This window comes from Anoplolepis gracilipes, chromosome 3, assembly GCF_047496725.1.
Source record: "Anoplolepis gracilipes chromosome 3, ASM4749672v1, whole genome shotgun sequence".
NCBI classification, from domain to species: domain Eukaryota; kingdom Metazoa; phylum Arthropoda; class Insecta; order Hymenoptera; family Formicidae; genus Anoplolepis; species Anoplolepis gracilipes.
In genome coordinates, this window is record NC_132972.1 from 13064707 (window position 1) to 13088860 (window position 24154).

The following is a 24154-nucleotide window of genomic DNA, read 5'->3' on the forward strand; positions in this document are numbered from 1 at the left end:
AAAATTTATAATAATTTATATAATATATTAATATATTATTAAATATATTGTTAGTAATATATATATATGTATATATACAATATATGAGTGCGTGTGTAATAATTATATTAGATAATAATATAAAATAAAAATTACTCTCTTTATATACCCCAAAAATAAACAAACAGTTAATTTCACAAATGACAATTAATAAATTAAATAAGTTATAGATTGCTTACCTCATATTGTGAGGCTCACAGTTGTTCTGCTGTCGCCTAATGCCCGGATCTTCTCTCTTTCTCTCTTATTATGTTTTGCTGCTCCTTTTTGGTACTCTCTTGCAAAAACACGTTAATTACGATCGCGCGGCACTTTGCACGGCATTCCCGACATTAATCGCATGCCACGTATACTTTATTTATTATATGCGAAAACTATAATCTGCTCGAAACATGAAAATCACGCGGCAAAATGCATGAAATGCAGCAATGTTACCACCATTCCTATTGATAATAAAATCAGTTAAATGCACTGGCGCGCACAGATGTACAATACATACATGTGTCATTCATAATGAATCAGTCACCCGCACTGCAGTAACTAAATATTAAAGGCTAATACTAAAGGCTGCTACATATAAGTATCTAAATGCAATTGTATATACACACTTTGATGATAACATTATTAATGTACTGCTAAATAACATGGTAATATATCATTATTGTTTTAATTATTTATATAAAATGTTTATATTATTTTTTTATATTTCAAGTAACATTTCATATGTAGTAACCTTTAGTATGTATTAGTGCGGTGTAGTACAAGTGACTGAATTCATTATTAATTTTCGATTGGCAAAACTGATTTATACAACTAAAGAGACGCGCATTTAATACGCGCCATTGCATCTAATCGTTATAACAATTCAATTCATCATAACAAATAGTATACTAGTTATTATCATGTAAGTGAATACATATATGTTAAATTCGCATATTAAAGATAAATATTCAAATGCAATATCCGATAATATTTTGTTGCTTCGTTAATTACTCGCGTGATAGATTTCCATAAAATAACTTATGTAAAATATGTTTTAACAAGTTTGGTCCATGGTTACGAGATAATACTAATAAAAATACTGAATTTTTACTACAAACATTAAAATAGATTAAGTATGATTTACTAACTAAATACATTGTTACATCATTCTATACTCGGGATATTTTGTCAATGATCGAAAAATAATATCGGCAACTTTATTTTAATATCGCACAATACTATGCAATTCTAATTGACTTGAGGACTAGCTAGATTCAATATACCGTCTGAAAACAAAATCAATTAGCTAATATTTGTCGGACGGAATGATATGACGACGGAGCAACTTGTGTTGTAACCTACCCGCTCGAGTCTTACTGCGCGAATGACAACAAAGTTACCAAGAGTCAACAACGCGCTATACAGATACGCAAAAACTTGAATATAATTTATTTCATTGCCACACTGGAAAATATTTAACATACTATTTTATTTAATTTTATTAATATTATAAGTAAAGGTGTTATACAATATAGAATATTTTGTGCGTGCGCGTTTCTTGAAATTCGGTATAATTATTTAATCATTCGATTCTACAAATTAACAAGATAAAATAGGCTTTGCGTTAACATGCTTACAAATTATTATCGTTAATTGTAATAATCGTAAAAAATGATTGTTTTTCGGATCGACCATGAAATATTCAATACGCGACAAAAATCTAAATATTAAAGAAATAATATAATTGTTATTTTAAATATTGGAACAATAATTTATAATTTCAATTTACTATCGTTTCGATTTCTATTTTAATTAATTAAATCGCAGATATAATATGACAGAGATATAATATGTATAACGTATACAAGTGGTGCGGCTCGTGTCACGACTTTGCTCGTTTTGACTCACCGTGTGAATGATAACAAGACGAGCGTAAATAATGTCTGGTACCTTCTCCTACTTCTCTCATAAAGTGATGACAAAGGAGATTTTGCGACGTATAGAGCAAGGACATATATTGTTTACGTTCCGACCGTCTCGTTATCATTCGCACAGCGAGACTCGAGAGAGCAAGTCGTGGCACGAGTCGCTCCAGTTGTCAATGTTATACAATATTATATTATATTATATCGTATTACATACATGTTATACATATTATATCTCTATTATATTACATTTTATAAAATAATCACGTAGAAATTAAGTGGTAAAAAGACATGTTTTCGAGTATTGTATTTTACAGATACCTATCATTGGTTTTAACCTTTTAACATATACATATATATATATATATATATATTTATTCACTTACGTTACAATCTGCGCGTAAATTATACACTCTTTGTTAACATTACTACAGCGAATGTCTAGTGAATTTTGATTGACGAGACTTTTGAATACCGAGCAGATTATAGAGTTATTTTTTCATCACAAAAAGAATTGAATAAAGCCACGTACGATTAACATCGAAAGTGCGATAATTAACGTGTTTTCGCGAGTGAATATCGTGAAAAGGCAGCAAGGATAAAGAAGAGAGGAGAAGGAGGAGACCCGGAAAGATGTCAGACCCGGCGAGCAGTCATAAGAGAGTAAGTTATTTAATTTATTATTTATTATTTTTGTGAAATTGTTTACGCGTTTATCTCCGCGGTATAGTGATTCATTGTGCAACAATAATGCATCTAAAATATTCAAGATTTTTTAAAAATACTTACAATATTTATAATAATATTTATATGCAATATTTTTATATATTTCTTATATGTATTTTATAAATACTTACAACTTTAAATGTAGATTGTGTTGGAGATTATGTAATTTATTTCATTATATATATCTGCTTAATGAACAAATAAAAAATTTAATCGTGTGAAATAATAATTACTTTCTGAAATCAGTTATAGCTCTGACTTTATAGCCTCCAATTATAATTTGATTTGAAGACCTTCTGTAATATTTATGTATATTATTCCATTATTTCCTTTACTTTTAATTTCACGTGTAAAAAAAATTAATTTTATAGTACATAATTGTCTAAAATCAGCTGTGCATTTAGATGAAATTAATCGATCACAGAAATTTAAGTAATAGAAGAGAATATTAAAATGATGTGTGCATTCCTCATGAATCGCTCTATATGTATATGTATTTTGCGTAAATGCGTGATTGCCGAAGGTACAGGCATATGCGTGTCGGAATCGTTTTTCGGGTAGGAAGAGAGCAGAATCGGGCGCGGGTTTCAGGGAGAAAAAGATCGTTTTGACGGCGAAGGGACGGAAGGATAGGGGACAGGGATTGCAGCGCAGGAATATCGTGGTGCCTGGTGCGTACACGTACACGTACACGAACACGTGCACGCGCACGATCGCGTGGTGGGTGAGCTCGATATCCCCCTCGTAACTCTCTCTTCGGTCCGTATTTTTGCGGATCGTACGCGGGGACGTCACGTCGAGAGTACCAGGGATCCGATAAACAGATTTCTGGAGGACGCGCCCGCGCGTTTCATACTGCGTTCACTCACGCACACAAGTAGACGAGGACGATCGCGCGGATTGAATTCTTCGTCGTAAAATTTCAACGCCCGTGATATGGAAGGGAATTCGTTTTGATTTTTTTTTCTTTGCGTTTTTCTTTTCTTTACAAGCGTTTACAAGCGTTCCGAGATATGTTGAAAGAGTAAGCAAAAAGCGCGTGAAAATTATGCAAGAATTTATCCACTAAAATAAAACAGCGTATACATTTTGAAATAACACGGTTCTAAAATTATTAATTCGATAATTATGTAATGGATAAATATTATTTGTAATTTTTCATACATGTTTTTGTGCAATATTATGATTTTGATAAAATATGTATATACATATATGTATTGGTTTAAATTTGTTATTAGAAAACCAAGTTATTTTTGAAAGAATTCACCGAATCGTTTGTATTCGACCGTATTTAAAGTATTTTGTTGACAATACAACGATTATTTTAAATAAATATCATAATATATACATTTATAAATATCAAAAAAATATATTTAAACATTTTCTATATGATTTAAGTTTGATTTGAGCTCAGTTTAAAAAAATGCATCTTTAACGAGATCATAATATAGCACTAAATCATTCACAAAAAATTGTAAAACGTATGATGTATTTTACTTATTGTTAATCTATACACACGGCAAGCATGAAAATCCTGCAAACGTGCAAAATATCGATGACATCTGATATAACTTGCATGTAAGAATTTCTCAGTCACCAAGCAAAAATTGTACTAAACGTTAATCGCTTCGTCAATGATATCGTCGGTTTCCAAGAGCTAAAAGAAGGGGGTAGAAAATGGGACGTTCCTCTTCAAGGGCGTGAACAGAGCGACTCCCTAAGAAGGTCGAGCTGGTTTACGTCCCGTTTCTCAGAGTCGCTTTTACCAGCCGGCAATGCAAAACCCGGCTGGAGAATAAGAGAGTTGTCTCTCACAATGCGGTCCCTTCCAACCTGATGGATCGAAGTGAGTTTTGAAAATGTATGCGCACACGGCCAGATTCACAAGGAGGGCTGTAAACCCCGCCTTAGGCCAAGCTCTCGGGAGGGTCCCTTACATTCAGCGCTGAATTTCACCCTATACCTCGCAAACGGAGAGCACCCTTCCGCACACCTCGTCTCGCTTCGTTTTCCTCCCTTCCTCCGTTGCCATCCCATTTCTCTCCCTACTGCCTCCCTATCTTGTGTGTACGAGTTTCATGCCAAGGCAGTGACCCACGAACCAACATATTGGCGTTGTTTGAAGAACGAGAATTGCTCGACGCGCCACTATAGGGTTGCTCCCGTGACACACACGAATGCCGATCGATCGATTCTGCGACCGCGCGATCCTGTAAATCGCCATAAATACCGGGGGACTCCTCTTCACGTACCATAGTCGCGTAATAAGAAATACGCGTGCGTCGTTCGCGTGCGGATAGAATGCCGTTCTCTAGCGCGCTATCAAGGCCCTTAACAAAAGTCACGCGAGAACGCTCGAGTGAGAAACTGGCGTATTCGATGGTATAATGATGGCAGGTATCTACTTATTCGTACACAAAGTTAGAAATTTTTAAAGAAAACGCTAATTTTCCTATTTTAAACGTTGATGAGAAATTTTGCTTTTCCGAATGTATTATATACATAATGTATGTATAAATACTTGATTAATGAAAATAAAATGATACTGATAATTCATATCAATAGTGACGGTAATAATATTTTTTTATGAGTGTAGAAAAAATTTTCAACAACTACATTTTATATATAATGTTAATAATAATAATTGTTAAATAATAATAATGATAATAAAATAAATATTGATAATGTTAATTGTTAAAGCGCACGCTATTGTTAGTGTGGCGATATGAATTTTATTTGGAAAAAATAATGTTACCTGTGACACCATAACATGCTTTTTGCATAAACTGACTCTGAATTTAAGCAAAAATTAAATAATTTAACAGAAATTACAATGTAGATGCAAGATAAATTGGCAAGTAAATTATCTATACATAAAATTATTCTTAACTTCTTAAACATTCATACATTAAGAGACTCATATAATTATTCAAATTATGGTTCCCTTTCTGCGAGAAAACTCGACGTATAGGTGAGCATCGATACATGGTTTGTCGATTGCGCGCGATTTTAGTCTCGAATTTATCCGCCCCCGCTGGTATCTCCCGTCGGCGTTTCACCTCCGCCACCGCGGGATTCTTTGATAATTGAGGTCTAGCCGGCGCGCATGTATAAGGAGGGATATTTGTTCTCTCCACTTAAAATCGAACCGCCTCACATTCCCATATTACGCGGGTTTCGTGCCGCTTTTCGCGTCCCGCATACCCCGCATCGGAATGCCGTAGCGTGTGCGCGCCGCCCACGCTGCATCTCGCGCACGCACACGCACACACGCGCACATGTAGGTACGTAGATACGAAACGGGGTTGAGCAGAAGAGAGAGAAAGAGAGAAGTAGAGTGTTCACGCACACGCGCCTGCGGCCCGCACAGATTAAACTCACGCACAGTCCGGCCCCGGGGGCGGCGTGCCAGCCAACTAATGAGAGAGACGAGCGACCGCGATGATAAAGTCTCTTGCTCGTTCGTTCCATACTAACGCCCGAATCGTTTCCGTCGACCGCTACGAGAAGGGGGCCTTTACTCCTTCTTCAGGGGCATCGCCGGTGTTTCGTGGCCGGAGCGAATTTAACCCTTTATAAGAATCCGATCGCAAGTCACTATACTTCTCTCTCAAAACAATGATAACGTAAAGGAGAATTGTATACCAAGATATAATGTTTTTAAACCGTACAAGAGAAGTTTTGCAAATTTTTATTCTTTGTTTCTTCAAGATTTACATATATATCTCCAAATAAAAAATCATGTCAAATCAGTCTTGAAATTTTTGATTTAAATCACATTTATAAAAAAAAATATAGAATAGTTAATGAAAATGTAAGTTGTAATTAGACAACGTTTTATATGTATACATATATATTTTACGTGTATATATATATATATATATATATATATATATATACATATATGCCTAAATATAGAAGTATATGTATATATAAAATGTGTCGCTTAATTATAATTTAAATATATTTCTATTAACTATTCGATATTTTTTACAAATGTGATTTAAATCACAAAAAAGTTAAAATTGATTTGACATAATTGAAATTTATTTAAAGATACTCGTTATCTAAAAATATATTAAAAATTCTTAAAATTTTGTACATCTAAAAATATATTAGCATATTTGTTATTTACTTATTGCAATTTTAAAAACGGAAAACGATGAAAGATATAGATATTACCCTGCTAATATTTTACTGGATAATGAAGTAAATTATATTGTGTAATCGAGAAAATCATGATGCAACAAAACGCATTGTATCGTATTGTTTATGAGAGTACTCTCCTGGCAATGTAGAATGCATCGTTAAACCGATGACCAAAGGAGCCCTACGGTGTGTTTGCTATTTGCAATAGCCCAATTTGCCCATTGGTCCAAGTTTATGTCGTAAAATGTTACTGGAACAAAGAGATATCCGCAGTAGAAAATTAGAACAAGAGAAAATGTTATTTCTAATTTAACGGATAAATAGATTGTAAAACGCATAATGTAATTGAAAAATATATATAAAAATTTTGTTTCTCAACAATATATAATTATTTTGAATATCGAGTTTTGATAGACAGTTTGATTATCGTAACTAATATAAATCGCAATATTCTGAAATGATATCAAATCAACGTGATAAAAAAATGTGTGGTTCTTTTTATGTAGGGTGTTTCATGGAAAAATGTTGAATCAGCTATCATTTTTAAATGCACATAAGGAGAAAAAATAAAATATCTTTGAATACAGAATACTTGTATATAGGTGTAAATATCTGTATAGAAATATCTCTTAATGTAATTTTATTTATACATATATAAAATAAAAACAATCGAAATATTTTCGTTTAATAAACGTTTATAAAAGATATGAAATATCGATAATTATAGTGTTATATTTTCGAACAGTTCAAAACAATAAAAGAATTGATCAGAGCTGTAAGAAAAACAGTAAATGACATCTGTAAAGAAATGTTACGTAAAGTTTTTATAATTTCCAAGAGACTTGATTTCTTTTTTCAATTTTGATAGTGCGCACTTTAAATATACATCATTAAGATTGTTATTTTGGCATTTTTATAAACGTTTATCAAGTGATAAAAATATCTCCGACCGTCTTTAATACATAAAACTGCCACATCCTCTGTTAGAAGATATTTTACTTTTCTTGCTCCCTATATGCATTTAAAAAAGACAGCTGATTAGTTTCAGCAGTGGAAGCTGTACACCTTGTATAAATTGACAAATCTTCTATTGAAACATGAAAATAAAAGGATACACTCTCATTTAAGAGTGCAAACATGTGTCGTATTAAAGATAAGTTGTCCGCCGATCGTGCGGCAAATTCAAAATATAATTGATAACGCGCGCAACATTTAGACTAGTTCTCATTCCGGCCGTTCCAAATTCCGTATCGCGGGGACAGTTGGCAGTACGTTCACGCAGTGGATGGACGGGAATTGGGACTGAGTCCCTCGGTAACGGACGACACGCTAGTATTTTGTCGCGAATTAAGTGCCGAATTAAGTGATGGACGAGTGCACGAGAGACGCGGTTTTCCCTCTCCGTCCCCTTTGTATCGCCGGTTTAGCCGACGCGATCATTCGGACGACGTATGTGTGTGTGTGTGTGTGTGTGTGTGTATGTGGAATTCGCGCACCGGCATGACACGCGTGCTGACTTTTCAAACGCTACTTGATCACGCTACACGGACTCTCTTGGCCACGGGCGATATATCGGCGAGGCAGGTATATCACGCTCCTCTTTCCTCGCCCACGATACGATGCAATCGAAATTGTCGGGGAATTGACACGCGATTATTAGTATGATTATCAGTAACGAAGCATATATATATATATATATATATATATATATGTATATATAGGACGAGGGGGAGGGTGGAATATGGAGGATGTGGGGAGGAAGTACGGTCGCGACGATAGTCTTGCCGTGCGCGCAAAGTGTCGGTCGCTATTCGCGCGCCCTCCCTCCCCCTTGCCGGGAATTTTTTCCGGAACGCTACCGGATCACGCCGCGTAACTGGCGCCCCCGGCGACGACGAGAGTCGCTATTTTACGACGTGGGGAGAGACGTGAGGTGTACCCTACGGGCCGCGCGATGTCGTATGTATATACGTATATACACGCTGGTGCGCGAAAGGTACGACGTACTGTTATTAGGATCGCTATGTGCGCCTCGGAGGGCAGGCAGTTTGCCTGGTCGTTTCCACGTTCCACTTCGCGGGATACGCGGGCTAATTCGAACGTACGTCAGATTCGGTATCGCGACGTCGCTGTCAGAATTGTGTGTTGCGGAGAATAGAATCAAATTATCGTTTGAGGTGAGTTGCATTTATTATCCTTGCATTATTATGTACACTTATACCGAGAATCTCGTCTAATTGATATTCGCTCTTGATTATTATTCTATAATCGATTCTAACCTCTCTTTCTCGGAAAGATGTAGCATTATTTGATTTGATTGTGTGTGTGTTTTTCTATCTCTTTATTTGCATATTTACGTGAGCATTTTATTTTGCGGTCGATTATATACGTTTGATAGAATTAACCTTGCTATACACAATTACATTACGTATGTAAAAATAGTTATATCATGCAACTTGTTGCAACAAGTGACGATTAATGTCGCTTATGTGTAAATGCGCTTCTCAAAACCACCGCACCGTGAAATAAATCTACGGGGGGGGGGGGGGAAAAAAGAAAAAAAAAAAAAAAAACCCGCCATCGATATTTCGCGCTGGCGGAGATCTAACGGTCCTCTTATATAAAAGTACACCGGGAACTTCAAAGGGCATCGCGCGCGCCGTTCGGATTCAAAGTAGCACAAGAAATCACATTTTAAAAAGAACTCTCGCAAAGTCCAGACGTCAGGTAAGCCGGCAATTTGCATGCTATTACCGCGAGGCGTTTGTACTCTTGGGCGACGATGGGGCGCGTTTTGCCGCGCGCGGCAACCGGGACTTGTTTATTGTAATTACGAAAGTTTGGATTCTCTCTCTTTCTCCCTCTTTCTCAAGCTCGCTCCTTTATTGCGTCTCTTTATCTGCGCCTACGCAGCCTCTGCGAAACGAAGTTTCGAAAGAATAAGAAAGAGGAGTCACAGAGTAGTACGCCGGAAAATGGACGTTTGAATAAATACCGATTACGCACATTTCTCTCGGAGAAGCGGTAAATATTTATTCTCGTCGCGCTGTGGAATAAAAAAAATTCTCAAGCAAACGCGGGACGCGATTCCGTCGTTGATTCGTTCGTCTCGTCTCGTCTCGTCTCGTCTCGTTTCGTCGCGTCGCGTCGCGTCGTCTGACAATTTGGCTCGCTCTCTTTACAGGGGTTTATTCCAAGGATGATAGAGACGAGTAGATTGACGTAACAATATGACGAAACCGCGATACGTTTTACGTAGGTGTAATCCCATCGATGCGTATCGAGAGAGAAGAGCGTTTGAAAGGATATCGAATTTGCCACGCGCTTGAGTCAACAAGCTTTAACGTCGCGCTTTAAGATTGGGGGCGGAGGGTATACAACGTGATCTCTAGAGTTTGTGCGGACGTGTTTATAGAAAAATCAGCTCGCGATCTTCACGTTTTCGGAACAAGAATGGAATCCTGGCACCTGACAGCCCGGAGCGTTCGGTACGTGAAAGGATACTCGGGGGACGCGCTTCGTTTGCGGTCCTCGCAATCAATAGGGGATCGATTTGTGGTAGTATCCTTTTTTACAGTGGGAAATTTGTGGATCACCGGGCATTTATTGATCCGACGTTCTATTGATTGTTCGTTCTTTTTACTGACGTATGCAAGGATTTGCTATCGAGCTGAGCGATTGAAAACATTCTTTCGATCAAAGCATTATTTTGGTCTACTAAGATAATATAAATCCTGAGGCTTAAGAAATTATTTTTTTATTTATTACCAATATATACGTAGTATTTTATACTAATGTACGAAATATTAATATCAAAAAAATCTATATGTTTGTAACAAAATTGTTTGAAGATATTATAATACTTCACTATTTTTATCATCATATGTACAGTCGTGAAATATCGTATGCATTTTATACTAGTAAATTCTAGAAATTTACGTTTTCCAATACGAAAATTTTTAACCATAAATTTATATATTTCTTTCTGTCGCGAGTGATAAAATTTGTTATTATCGAGTTTGGATGTGTAATATATACAAGGGGATACGCGTCAATCGCACTTTAGCAGTTATAGATATATCGGTCTTCTCGCGATGGGCGCAAACCACTTAGGCGTAGTCGAAGTTAGGCCATCGCCTCGAATTATTAGGTAATTAGACTAAGATGGTTCTGGTGACCATCCCGATGATGGAGAGATACGGTATATATATGCACGACTACCTACCGATGGATAAACACATGGGCAGATTACACGGTGCTCTCGGCTCTCCCATAGATATATGCAATTTAACTAGTAATTTCGAACTTACAGCAGCTTAACTTCGGGAGTAATGATGTAGTAGTTAAATTGCATCACACGAACGACTTACGGCGTTATAACGTCACGTCCTCTAAAACAAAGTGGATTATAGTGGATTTCTTGGAGAATATCTTCTACAGGCAAAAAGGTTAAATATTCTTTTATAGAAAATGCTTTTTTCCTTTTAAGAATAATAAAGAATAAATTGTTAAAAAATTTTAGAATATTGTATATCAATATCGTATAAATTGTCAGGAGTATTGTTTTGTCAACATAATTGTGTCAAGAATATTTTATGTTATTAAGAGGCTATTTGTATGTTCTGTATCGGTGGAATAATTAAAAAACATTAAATATGTAAAGACAGGATTATTAAATAATAGGGAAAATAAATACTTATAAGCATACTATAGGTATTATCTATTGGCATTTTGATTTTTATTTTAAATTATTTATGCTGAAGAAAATAAGAAAAATTTAAAAAAGAAAAAACCTTGAAATTTTAATGTCGAGTACTTTTATTTCTCTTTTGCGCGTTTATATCAAACTCATTAATATCTAAATAAATCAATTTTTCAATATTAAAGTTTTTAAAATATCTTTATGCTTTATTCTGAAAAAGTGCAATTCTATCATATATTCGCTATTCATGCAGCAGTTCAGTATTTACCGCGTATTTTCTAATTTTTTTAACGGTAAAAGTGAGAAGTAACTTTCATTTTTTTCTTTTATTAAACAAAGAGACCAAATCGTGAGCGGTCGTCATACGATGGACGAAAAATAACGAGAGACCTCCACCTCCTCTCTTCTTACCATGGGGTAGGTGAAGGTGGTAATCCATTTGGTTATTTCCATCTGTATACCTACGCGAATTGCGGTCGGGACATCGGAATGTTGTCGGCACGAGTGACGACTCGTACCACGCGACTCCACACTCTCGATTTGACCTTACTCGACCTCACACTCGATTGTACTCGACTTGCAGTCGAATCGGCGGAGACTCGTTAATTGTGCAACGCCGGCCCTCGTTGTTTGTCGATCTTTTACTCGCTTCTCTCGCTCCTTTCGCTCCACGGGCGATTCACGAACCGCCGTCGATGAATACCGACGGAGATCGGCATCAGGTTGTTCCCGGGCGCTAATATAACACCGGCACTCTTCTTCTTCCTCCTTCTCGATCGAGTCACGATCCAACATAGGCGTGGTGCGCGGCGCTTTCCAACAAGAAGACGGACGGCTTGACCTCTCCCGTAACTTAACGTAGAGTTCGATCTGTGGCCGGACACCACGATCGAGAATGGCGATTCACCGTCATCCGTCCGTGAAATCGTTCCTTGCGTCGTCAGAGTTTAATGTTTGACTACGGTCTCTTTAATGTATTAGTAACTCTCGCGCGGTGTGTAACTGGATATAGCTAAAGATTTAAAATTAATGCGCAGACAAGTTAATAAACTATCGCTATAATCACTTGTACGTAATAATGTATATACACGATTTATAGAATTGATTCCAATATAATAATAGTAAAATAAGCATTTATCTGTTTATTGCTAAGTATTTGAAATCTTTACAAAGTTTGACGGATACTGATGGTTTTATTTTTAATGATCATTTGTACTTGGATATTGAACCGTAGAGAAAACAGTTAATTTATAAATAATAACAGTTAATTTAAATTTTTTTGCATTGAATCGATTGGGTGGTCAGTCGCGGGTACACATAAATGTATCGGCGAGCGACATGGCGCCCAAGGGCACTGTATTGAGGACCGTTAACTGCCATGACATTCGTACTCTCGACTGAAGAGAATTACATGGAAATGAATTTGTGACATACCGCTATTTATTGGAAATAATCAATATTTAATGTTATTATATAAGCGTAGAATTGATCGCCGATATATCCTATTATCTAGTATCTGATATATTAAAGATAAATCTCTCAAAATGCGTATGTAGCCATCAATTCGGTCGATATACATCATCTTTTGAATGATTATATATGAAGTGTATAACTACTTTTCAAACTACTTTGTCAATAATTGTTTCAAAGAAATAATTGAAGTAAAATTCAAAGACATTTATTATGTTCTGTTTATTAATAAATAAAATTAAATGACGACGCATGGATAAATTTTTATAGAAAGTTTAATTGACAATTACATTTCACCATGGAAAATGTGTTTTCTTATCATACTTTTTTTACAATGCATTACTTTTTATATCGTGATCCATTTCCACGCGTGTTTGTTTTTATAATTGTATAAATATAATTAATAATTGCATTTGAGATTTTTCAAATTAATATAAAAAAACTTTTCTTTATGTATGTAACTAACAATTTACATCTTTGCCAAAAGAAATAAAAAAATAAGAATAAGACGTAAAGTTAGATATATTGAATATATATATATATATATATATATATATAATCTCGCAGCATTTTTTGATCAATCTAAATGAAAGAGTCAACTGAAAAATTTTCGATTTATCAACAAAACTGCGAGACTCTAGAAAAAATTTTTCGCCTGCTGCGAACAGATATCGACCGACTCCATACACGAAAACACACTTTCCAAATGGCTGCATTCCAACATAAAATCAGCGGCGCTCGTCACCGCTCGCCCACCCCCGCCGCGTGTAGGGAGCAAACGAGCTCGACGTAGGTACGCGAGACCAAACACTGCAGGGAAAGGAGCAGAAGCGAGGAAAAAAAAAGAGAAGCCAACTCTAAAAAGCGAAGAGAAGAGAAAGAAGAGAGGGCGGTAATAACGCCGGTGTGAAAACTCGCCGAAATCTCTGGGATGTAAGAAGAGGGAAAGGAAAGGGGTTAGGGAAGAGGGAGGGGGAGACAGAAGCTGCGTCTTGGCGTACTCGTAGAGGGTTCTCCCTTTCCCTCCATACCGCCACTTTTTCCCACTTCCACTCTTCCTTCTCCTTCTCCCCTTCCTGCGCCGCTCCCGTTTTCTCCTTGACGCGACAGAGGCAAAAGGTACGAGTGGGATGGGCGAGGAGTCGAGGCAGCGACAACAGGGACGTACGAAGAAAGGGGCTGCAGCGTGGTAGCTCGCACTGCGCTGTACACACAGCAGCATGGAGGGGTTAACGGGGGGGAGGGATGGATGGACCGGCGTGCGGTAGTGGCAGCACACCCAAGGAGCAGCTTACGGATCAGGGGGAGGAGGAGGAAACGAGGGGGAACGGGGGGCATCGATCGGTCATGCGCAGACTGTGCTAGGTTCCTGTCGTTTCCATCGTGTCGTGTACGTCCGCGTGTGGATGTATTTGTGAATTGTGCGACGCTGCCGAGGTAGAACTGGGATTCGGCGGTACCGTCTCTCGTACAATCCAAGCATCGCAGACGCATCTTCCCTTTTCCTCGGTTTTCTATCTTGCTAGATTCTTCTACTTACTGACACTATATATCGGAATTTTTAGGATACATTTGAATATCATTTGTAGAAAAGATATATTATAAGTAGTCGAGTAGTAATGTCTCAAATCTTGAAGAAATTAACGAAGTGATATCTCTACTGTGAATATTTATCAGAATATTTATTGAATATTTATTCGAATATTTATTGAAACGATAGTAAAAGAAAAATATTTTGTAAATTAATTTTTATTTTTATTGAGTATTACAAACATTTTTTTCTTTAAGTATATAATGGGTAAAGGAGTGCGAGAAAGAGAGGTTCAGAGATATAAAAATCAGATTAATTATTTATATGCGTGAACTGTATTTTTTGCAATGACTTTAAAAGTATATCTTTGAACAGTTTTCTAATTATATTTGACATTTTGTATGATGATATTATTTTATGAAAATTTTAATTTTTCAAACTTTTCGTAACTTTTGCTTAACTTGATTGATTTTAGACAATTTTGATGTCAAATATATTCCCCCTGGTAACTTTGAATTTTGAATCTTGTATTTATATGAAATATTTAGTTATTTATTCAATAAATTAGACATTCTGTCAATATTAATACACTTGTTGATATTGGGCATATTTTCTAATAAGTATTAAAAGCTCAGAATTGTATTTATTTTTTCTAGCGCGATGGTTTGCTCATTAATATGATATAACAATCGCTAATATATACGTGTATATTCTCTTTATGAATTGAAGAATATCTCTTTTTTTGCACTTTTTTTAATTATCATGAAAATAATATTTGTTTTTCAACTTTTATCTTTTTTTTCCAGTCAGATATGAGATATTAAATTACTAAAGCATTCATATTGAGCGGTTTTATAATTATACATGCGCATATACTACTAAAATAAATTGCTTATTGATTAAAAAACTTTTAAAAAGATAAATTTATTTTTGAATAAATATACATACATATATCTGATATATGAATAAAATTTCTCTTCGGTCATTCATTGATGGCAATAAAGTAATTTGTCGGTCCTTTTTAAACCTTTACTTTTTTTTTTCGTTCCGGAAAGTGTTTCGGAAACACGTTTATCGTCGCTAACTTTTTTTCGCTAAATCGCACGCTACTCATTCGCTTAGGATAAGCAATCCTGACGTTCTCACCCACGGTAGGGTAGGTAGGTTATATCGTGACCGCGTCGCCCCGTGCTTGCAGGGTTAAGTTAGGTTAGACCAGCCCGTCATCCCTCTCCTGCTCCAGCAGGCAGGTATATGGAATAGGGCCGCGCAGGGTCCGTCATGTGACTGTAGGCGGAGGCACCACACCCCCGCGGGGGTAGGCAGGCGATAGTACGCGCCGCGGGTGGTAGCAGAGGCGCATCGTCGCCACTGCTGAGGGGGTTGCACGAGGGCGGCCGGGTGGCGGCTTGGAAGGGAAAAGGGGGGGAGGCGTCGCGGCGCCTCTCTCGCCTGAAGCGCAGTGCGACGTCGCGACGCGCCACGTGCGGTGGGCCACAATACATATCGGAAACGCACGGCACGAGAGACGGAAAACGCAACGCAACGCAACGCGACGCGACGCGATACCGGAAGTCACCTTCAGTGACACTGTACCGTTCTCTTTTACTTTCATGCATTCCCTCGTGTCGCGCGCGTCCTCGGATTCGTCGTCGCGCCGCGTCGTTCCGTGCCGGCTCGCCGCCTGCCATCTTCGACGAGATACCGAGTGATTCCAAGGTGCGATCGAGAGTACATACGTCGTCTAGCAATATTTACGACCAGAGGAAAAGAGAGAAAGAGAGAGAGAGAGAGAGAGGAAAACGTAGACGGGTCGCGAGCGTGGGGAAGAACTTACAAGCGGGGGTGGAGAGGGGATAAGAAAAAGAAAGTTACAGAAGGAAAGAGAAGGAAGGGAGCCGGTTGGGCCATGCGAGAGTAAGAGAAATAAAGAGAGGGAAAGAAAGCCAAGGAGGACGGAAGTGTGAGAGAGGGATGGACTGACTACGTTTCGAATTAGCCTCCGATAATCCGCTCGCGGATTAAGTTACGCGTGTGCGTACGTGCGCTCACGGTTCTCGCTCGCTGGAACGCATTTTCCTGTATTCATCTTTCGCTCGAGTCTCGTGCAAAAACGCGAGTTTTGCCGATTGCTGCCGTCACCCGTCACCCGTCACCCGTCGTCCTCCGTCGGTGAATCGCTGCGAGACCGGAAATACGAGACGAGGTGAGTTCGCATCACATCTTCGAGACGTCGCGTTCGGTTTTAAACCTTAGACAGAGATGGGGATCGAGTGTGTTTTGGAAAATATAACGGAGAACATATATGTATACATATATATTTAGTGTCTCGCGCAAGTGATCGCTGGGTGAATTGCGTTGCAGTGACCTTGGGCTGTTATGTTTAAAAGTGAAGTCCTTGGGGGGGGGGGGGGAGAAACGATCGTAGGCTACATCGTAGACGCATAGAGTTGTCACTTTTTGGAAGGTTTGATAATAGCTATTGTGATTTAGAGTTACTTGGACACATTTTTCGACAAATATTTTTATCAGAAAAAAACTGCTTATTGTTAGATTCAAACACTTGAGTATATATTGTATTGAAGTAATCATCATATTTTAAAAAGTATATATATCAATGTATACATAATTTCCATCTTTTTGACGAACATGATATTTATTTATAATATATGCTTCATTTTTAAAAATTATGATTTAATAAAGAATTAAGCAAATGAAATAAAAATAATGCTGTAGAGATAATGTCGATATCGCGAGGCTAAGACTGATACTAAATTGTAATATATTATAATTTATTTCTTAATCTAATGTCAAATTTTCCAATATAATTTTTGTATACATTTACAAATGTAATTGTAAATTTTTACTTTATTTGAAAGTAGATATAAATAGAAACGAAATATATATATATATATATATATAAGAAAAATACAGGAATATTCTTTTGTCATTTAAACAATGATTTTTCAGGAAAAATAAACAATTTTTTTTTATTATGGAAGTTTGCAAATTTTATTAGACATTATTGTTTACAAAAAATAAATGGCGTTATGAAGTATTTAATATATAATACGACATAGTGAAAGATTATCTTAATTTTTTAAACGTCGAGTTTAATTTCAGGAAATTAATTTTGAAACATTTTTTATCGTCATTGTCTGATTTAATTTATGTTTGTATTTTTGTAAAAAGATGATATATAAAAGATGGTATAATAATGAATAAAAATACAAAAGTAGCAATATATTTATAAGTTAGATTAATCCGTTTGTTATATGATACCAAATGTTAAAATCAATAGTGACGCCGATAATTTGATTACTATTTGATATTTAAATGCAGGAGTACAATCAATAAATAAAGTGGCTATGAAGATACTGATTGAAATTGTACAATACTATACAGAAAATATGTTACATTTCCTGCGTTTAAATAATAATGATGTCCTTTGATTCGCACGATAAATCACGGATATATCTATATGTGTGGTGAAAGATGCGTGGTATTATTATGTGTATTTTAATTTTAAAAGCGAGAACGATATAATCGCATTCAATAGTCTTTTATGAATATAGCATTGATGAGATTCCAATAATAATATATTCTCTGAAGAGTTTCACTACCATTATATTGACTAGATTCGTCGAGTGATGGAAATATTCATCCAAATACAAATTTTTCTCTCCAATATAAATCTTTTTGCAATTGAATGGTTATATTTTATTAGTTTATATATTTTTGATTTATTTTTGTATCCAAATTGGAACGATATGATTTTTTTATTACATCTAGCATTAATATTATATTCTGGGATTATTGTTACTTTATTCACTTATTAAAAACTTTGAAACACGTTTTTTGCATAAAATCTTAAATAATTCTAAATCCTAGCACATTGTCACATTTATAATGGAATGCTTTTATTAAATTTAAATCTATATTCATAGCAAAAATCTACAAAATCTATTCTACTAAATTTATGACAAGACTTATGTATTGATGTTAAATGTAAGCTATGTACATTGTTACAAAGTGCCGAATTGTGCTTGTAAATATTTTGAAAAGAGTGCAGATATTTATATAGATTACAGACATTTTGTAGCAATAGCGAGAAAGAAGCTAGGATATAATCTCCGCTTGCCAAGCGTCTTGAGATATCTTCTCGTTTTGTGAAAGTGTTTGCAATTAAAAAGCGGTCGTGCCACCTCGGGGAGCCGCATTTAACTTTGCTTAACTAAGTTCCCGATCCGTTGACGCGACGCCCCAGGGATTCCGGCCGACGAAAGTAATTCGCATTTTTGTTACTCATCGCAGGAAATTTTCGTCAAATCTTACTTCGCATATTCGCGCCTCGTATGATTTCGGTACGTGTACGGTTCAATTATGTGTGAAACTTAGAAGAAACTTTCTGAGAAACACATACATATATTTGTACTATGTGTACGATTTTCGTGAAATTAGTTATTTTTTTTTTTTTTTTAGTTTTTATTAAAGACACATAATATTGCTTTTTTTGTAATTAAAGAGTAGTGATGGCAAATAAATAAAATTTTATTAGATTCAAAAATATTTTAGTACATATTTGAACTTATTTATTTATTTTTATTCTAAGAAAAGCACAATTATATTTATATATTGTTGGATTATATGATACCTTCTTGACGCGATATTTTAACTTTAATTGAATCCATCTAATTTTTTATTTAATTTGTTTTTATTATATTTTGTAAATACTTGTGTATAACATTCTGATACATTCTCATATTCTCACTCTTGTATATTTTGACAATTTTTTTAAAGTACAATTTGCGTCTTGACGAAGCTGCCGACGGAAGATGTCGTCTGCCGATCATCTCGGAACGTGAGTGACAAGCTGGATCTTAGTAGCGTGCCGATCGGCGAGGAGTTCCCGGATACTTTAGAAATTTTGCAACCACGGAGGACACTAACAACATGTCTTACCTCGCTCTGGACTCCAACGCCTGGCAGGTAAGTGTTAAAATTAAAATGCCAATTTTTTCTGCAATTAAAAATTTTTGAAATTTGTTTTATGCAATTTACACGCGTTAATTATATACGTGTGAAACAAGCGTACGCAACAGTGTCTGATTACGAAAGAGAGATATGCCCGAAGTAGATTATCCACTCTGTAAATTAATATGTCTCTCATGCGCAATCGCGCACAAACATTCTCTCAACAATCGTTGGATTATCGAAAAAGCGTATAATAAAAACGTTACTAGTCGCTGAACTTCCTCTATACTTCTCTTAATCGTCTTAATCACTTCCGCATGCGACCGGCGTGAAACGGCCCGCGCCGCCGCGAGCGAAGCGAGCTAAACAAGCTCTATTTACCACGATCGTTTCTGATAATCGTAGATCACCGAGGACATAGATCAATCTTCTTTCGCGATCGTGTACGACGATCGACGCGTGGATCCACCCCATTCATAAACTAGCCAACCAGACGTCAGATACGGATCGAATGAGAGTTGCCACCGCGCTGGCACAGTACACCCTTCTCTATCCCTCTCTTGCTTTCCACCTCACCCTTCTCCCTTCCCGTCGGCTAATTCTCCCTCTCGTAGACGTGGTCATTACCGACGCAAATTAGCGATGCCTGATCCACGTTCCGACGTTTTGCATGCGATGCATAGAACGAGTTTGCGCGATTACGCGCGTGTACTCGCGCTGAAAAACGATGCCGGTGGGTTTTAAATAATACGTGCACGCGATCGCGCAAAGCCGTATCGTACGTGTTTTAGAGCAGGAGCCCTACGTGCAGCGGACACTTTGTCATTATCTAAACGAAGTTATCTAGGAGAAGTAGGGATACTCGCAAACGCGAAGTTTCCTGTGTGTATGTACGAGACTCTTACGCATATTTATACGAATGTGGGGATACCTAACTATCGTGTTCTAGGGAACGTCTAATTCTCTCAGAGATGTGAAGACAGCGAATGTGTAAAAAAATATAGGATCTGGATTTTTCTCGCTAAAACATATTCGAAATTATAAATGCAACTCTATTTAAAAATGTAGAGATATGAAAAATACAACTTTTTATTGAAAAATATTGTTTGTCAATATTAGACGCGTCTCACGTGTCGAATATTTATGGAGATTATCGAATTTATTAATTTTATGAATGGCTCGCATTTGGCTACTCTAGAAATCGTATTTTTACATCATTGCGTCATATCTGCTTTGCATCGTCATTTTATTCGAGAATTATTTACAATAAATTTCTCTGCACAATTTACAATTGATCACAGTTCATAAAATCATTCAATCTATTCCCTATTGTTTCATAACTTGCGCAAAAATTTACTATACAACATTTTATCTCTAACAAATTTTGTTTGTATGTTTTATCATTTTTGTTTGGATTTTTGAAACGATAATACGCGAATCACATCTATTTTCATTTAATATTAGTCAATGACATATTGATCGATCTACTAAAATATAATTCTTTCTTTTTCTAAATTTTTTGTTAGAAATTTTTATAATACTAGAAAAAGAATAATTTATTTGATTTTTTTGTGATCTAATTATATCATTCCACGTAAATTTTACCACCTTAACGTTACCTTACTTCGGTAAATCACATATTTCACGATTGACGGACATTGACATTAATCATTCTTTGAAATATAAAAAAACTTGTGCACAAATGGCAAGGAGACGAGTAAAAAATCTTCAATAGGGTAAAAAACTATCCTCTTTCTCGCTGCACTTTGGATACGGTATGGCGCGCATCAGTTTTCCCCTTCGTGTGATGGTCACGGAAATCACATAGTAACAGCAGGAAATGTAAGTTCTCGAGCATGGAGGATAGCGGAAACACGTTTAGGTAGTAGCCCCCTATTGAATTATGTTGTTAGCCGAGTTCGCTAGCTTCGTCTATGTTATCTGGAAGGCAATCCCACAACGATTGACTACTACTTGTCTTAGGCGTACCTTTCCTACTGATGCTTTAATTTATTTCCTTGATAACAAGTATCTGGAAAATATTTGCTTAGATACTTCAATTATAATTTGAATTGTGTGAGATTGCATTTACATGTAACTGAAACATTACATGTCAATTGCAAATGTATAGTAGTGACGATAAAAGCCCTCAGGTTTTCATATTTTTTATTTTTTTTATATTTTTTATATATTCTTTATAGTATACATATATTATACATTTGCACGATTAAACTTTGTTGTATGAATTTGTACAGTTTGTTATCTCATAGGTATTTATAAATGATATACTGATACTTATTAATGATATATTGATGAAAAAAATGTTATTTAAAAACCATATTTATATATATTTGAGGTGAATTATTTCTCACATAATAAGTAGAATAACATGAAATGTTTAAAATTATGATATTTTGAAGTGATGATTTATATACATATACTTGCAGTCACTATACTGGGTTATCAAATAGAGAGAATGCCGGTTCTATTCTATATAAAAATAATTACTGTTGAAATTCAGTTTTACGTTTTGTTTTATCGTTTTTTGTTTACACACGAAAATACAGGCTTGACAAAACAAAATACATCAAAACTGCTGCTTCATTGGACCAGCTTCGTCGTTATAAAATTGTCGGGTATTGAAAAAGCATCGTAGCCGAAAAATATGCCGGGAAATAATAATGCGCGGTATAGAAAGAAAGTCGTCAAAATGCGGGAACGTGTTGTGGGAGTGACGAGTATTTGCACATTTTCCAATAAAGTATGATCCGGTCACGTGCCAAAGCTGAGTGGCGGGTTGTGTCTTTGGCTAAAATAACAAGGGTCGTACCCGCCACGCAGGAGGATTAATACTTTGCTCTCACGTGCCATCTTTGCCGAAGATCACTCTCGTGTCTTTCGTGTCCCCTTTCCTCTCTTGCTTTCCGCAAGTTTCACCGCATTGACAGGGTAACTGAAACCACGCGTTCAACGAACGATGTGACGTCTCGCGATATTTTATCATAAGTATGTGGGTGAGCACGTATATGTATTTGATCGGATGCGATTACGTTGAATTATTTCTTTAGCACATTATAAATATATTAAACATTAATATATAAATAAACAATAAATAAATTAATTAATTAATAAATATGTATATTAAACATTGAACATTATTTCTTTCAATGAGAAGATTGTATAAAAAGATTATATTGTCTTATAATTAATTCTTCTATTTACATTTAGCAAAAGTTCAAGTTGCAAGATTTTTTTGAGAGATTGAAAACAATGCCAAAAATATGTTTTATTAAGAAATATTGCGTGTTTTCATATTTTACAAACATTTTCCAACACGCACAAAATTCACACAGTTAACATTTTTAAATTTTTCATAGTTTTTGAAAACAAGCAAAATTTTATTTTGTAAAGTGTAAAAAGAATACTGTACTTTAAACTGAAACGAATAATCATTGATAGAATAGATAATATTGAATTGTTTGGCGAAATAAGAATATTTTTGTTGCATACTCTAAATTTTCAAATAATAAGATAAATTTTCGAATATGACAAAGACATTTGTAAACTCATTTTCTGTTTAAAATGTCTCTAGGTTCGACTGATTCGAATCGTCTAATCTTGCCTGATGCACTGCTCGATTTAACGAAAGAAAACATTTTTCTAGGGTGTCAGTGCACGCCAGTTTCGCTTTTAGTGTCAACTGAGCGTTACGATCTTCTATCTATCTGTCCAATATACTCGAGTTATTTGTCGCTTTATCTGCTCTTAATGCGTGATTCACTATTTTGCATGGCGGGAACAGTTGGTGGCTACATCAAAAACCCACCGGCACTTCAAAGTTAGATTCGTGCGCGTCCTCGTTGACGGGGGTAGAGCTTCGTTTGCGCAACGATAGGAAGGGCGGAAGAAGAAAGGAGAAGAAGGGTGAACGAAAAATAAATGATACCCGAATTAGCGTAATCGCGTGATGGTTTTGCGAGGGAGATACACGGCATGGGCAACGCGAGGGGGCGGCATAGGGAACGACAAATTGCGTTTCGATTTCATTTCGCGCGGAGACGGCCGTCATCACGGAGAATCGAGAAGTCGTGATCGTAAAAAAAAAGAATTGTGTAGTTAAAATTATTGTTGTACTTTCAGTCGATCAATGTAATCGTTTTGTATTTTTTAAATAATGTTACACTTTATTATTATGCTCATATCGTAATACTGATATTTAATGCTAATCGTAAATCGATATTATCATACCGTGTCGAGGAAACTGTATTATGTAACGTGAAACGTATTTATGGTAATATTCTCGTTAGCACGTTGGAGTAATGTGAAATATTTATTTTGAAAACTTTTAATTTTATTAGCAACGATTAATATAAATTATAAAAATAATGATTAATCATATTTATATTTTTCATTTATATTTTCAACAAATCTAATTTGTAGGGTTTATCAGGTTAGGTCTCTGTTATTACATGTGTATATAAAACTTAAAAATTATTTTTGAATCAAGCGTGTTTCAATTTGTACAAATAAGCTTTGAGAACGAATTATCGATAAACTTTGCATAAATCTTTATATAGATACTGAAACCTAAGCTTTAATTTTCTATAACTATTGAAAGATTTCTGAAAAATAATTTTGTTTGAAAAAAATATTTTG

The 24154-nt window shown here is 35.8% G+C and overlaps 1 protein-coding gene across 5 annotated transcripts in view; it reads left to right on the forward strand.

Annotated features, from left to right (window-relative positions):
• Positions 1 to 2079: 2079 nt before the first annotated feature.
• Positions 2080 to 24154, forward strand: part of Tfap-2 (transcription factor AP-2) — a 208170-nt gene continuing 186095 nt past the window's right edge. For 3 of the 5 annotated variants that reach the window (XM_072887845.1, XM_072887846.1, XM_072887851.1), the window contains exons 1-2: positions 2080 to 2609; positions 19325 to 19513. Coding sequence is in view for 1 of the 5 variants with exons in the window: in XM_072887851.1 (XP_072743952.1) it covers positions 19478 to 19513 (36 nt within the window). In the remaining 4 variants the exon portion in view is untranslated. Of the gene's footprint in view, positions 2610 to 8102; positions 8406 to 8479; positions 8999 to 19324; positions 19514 to 24154 lie in introns of those variants that run through there. The other 2 variants (XM_072887849.1, XM_072887848.1) reach the window with 2 other exon arrangements.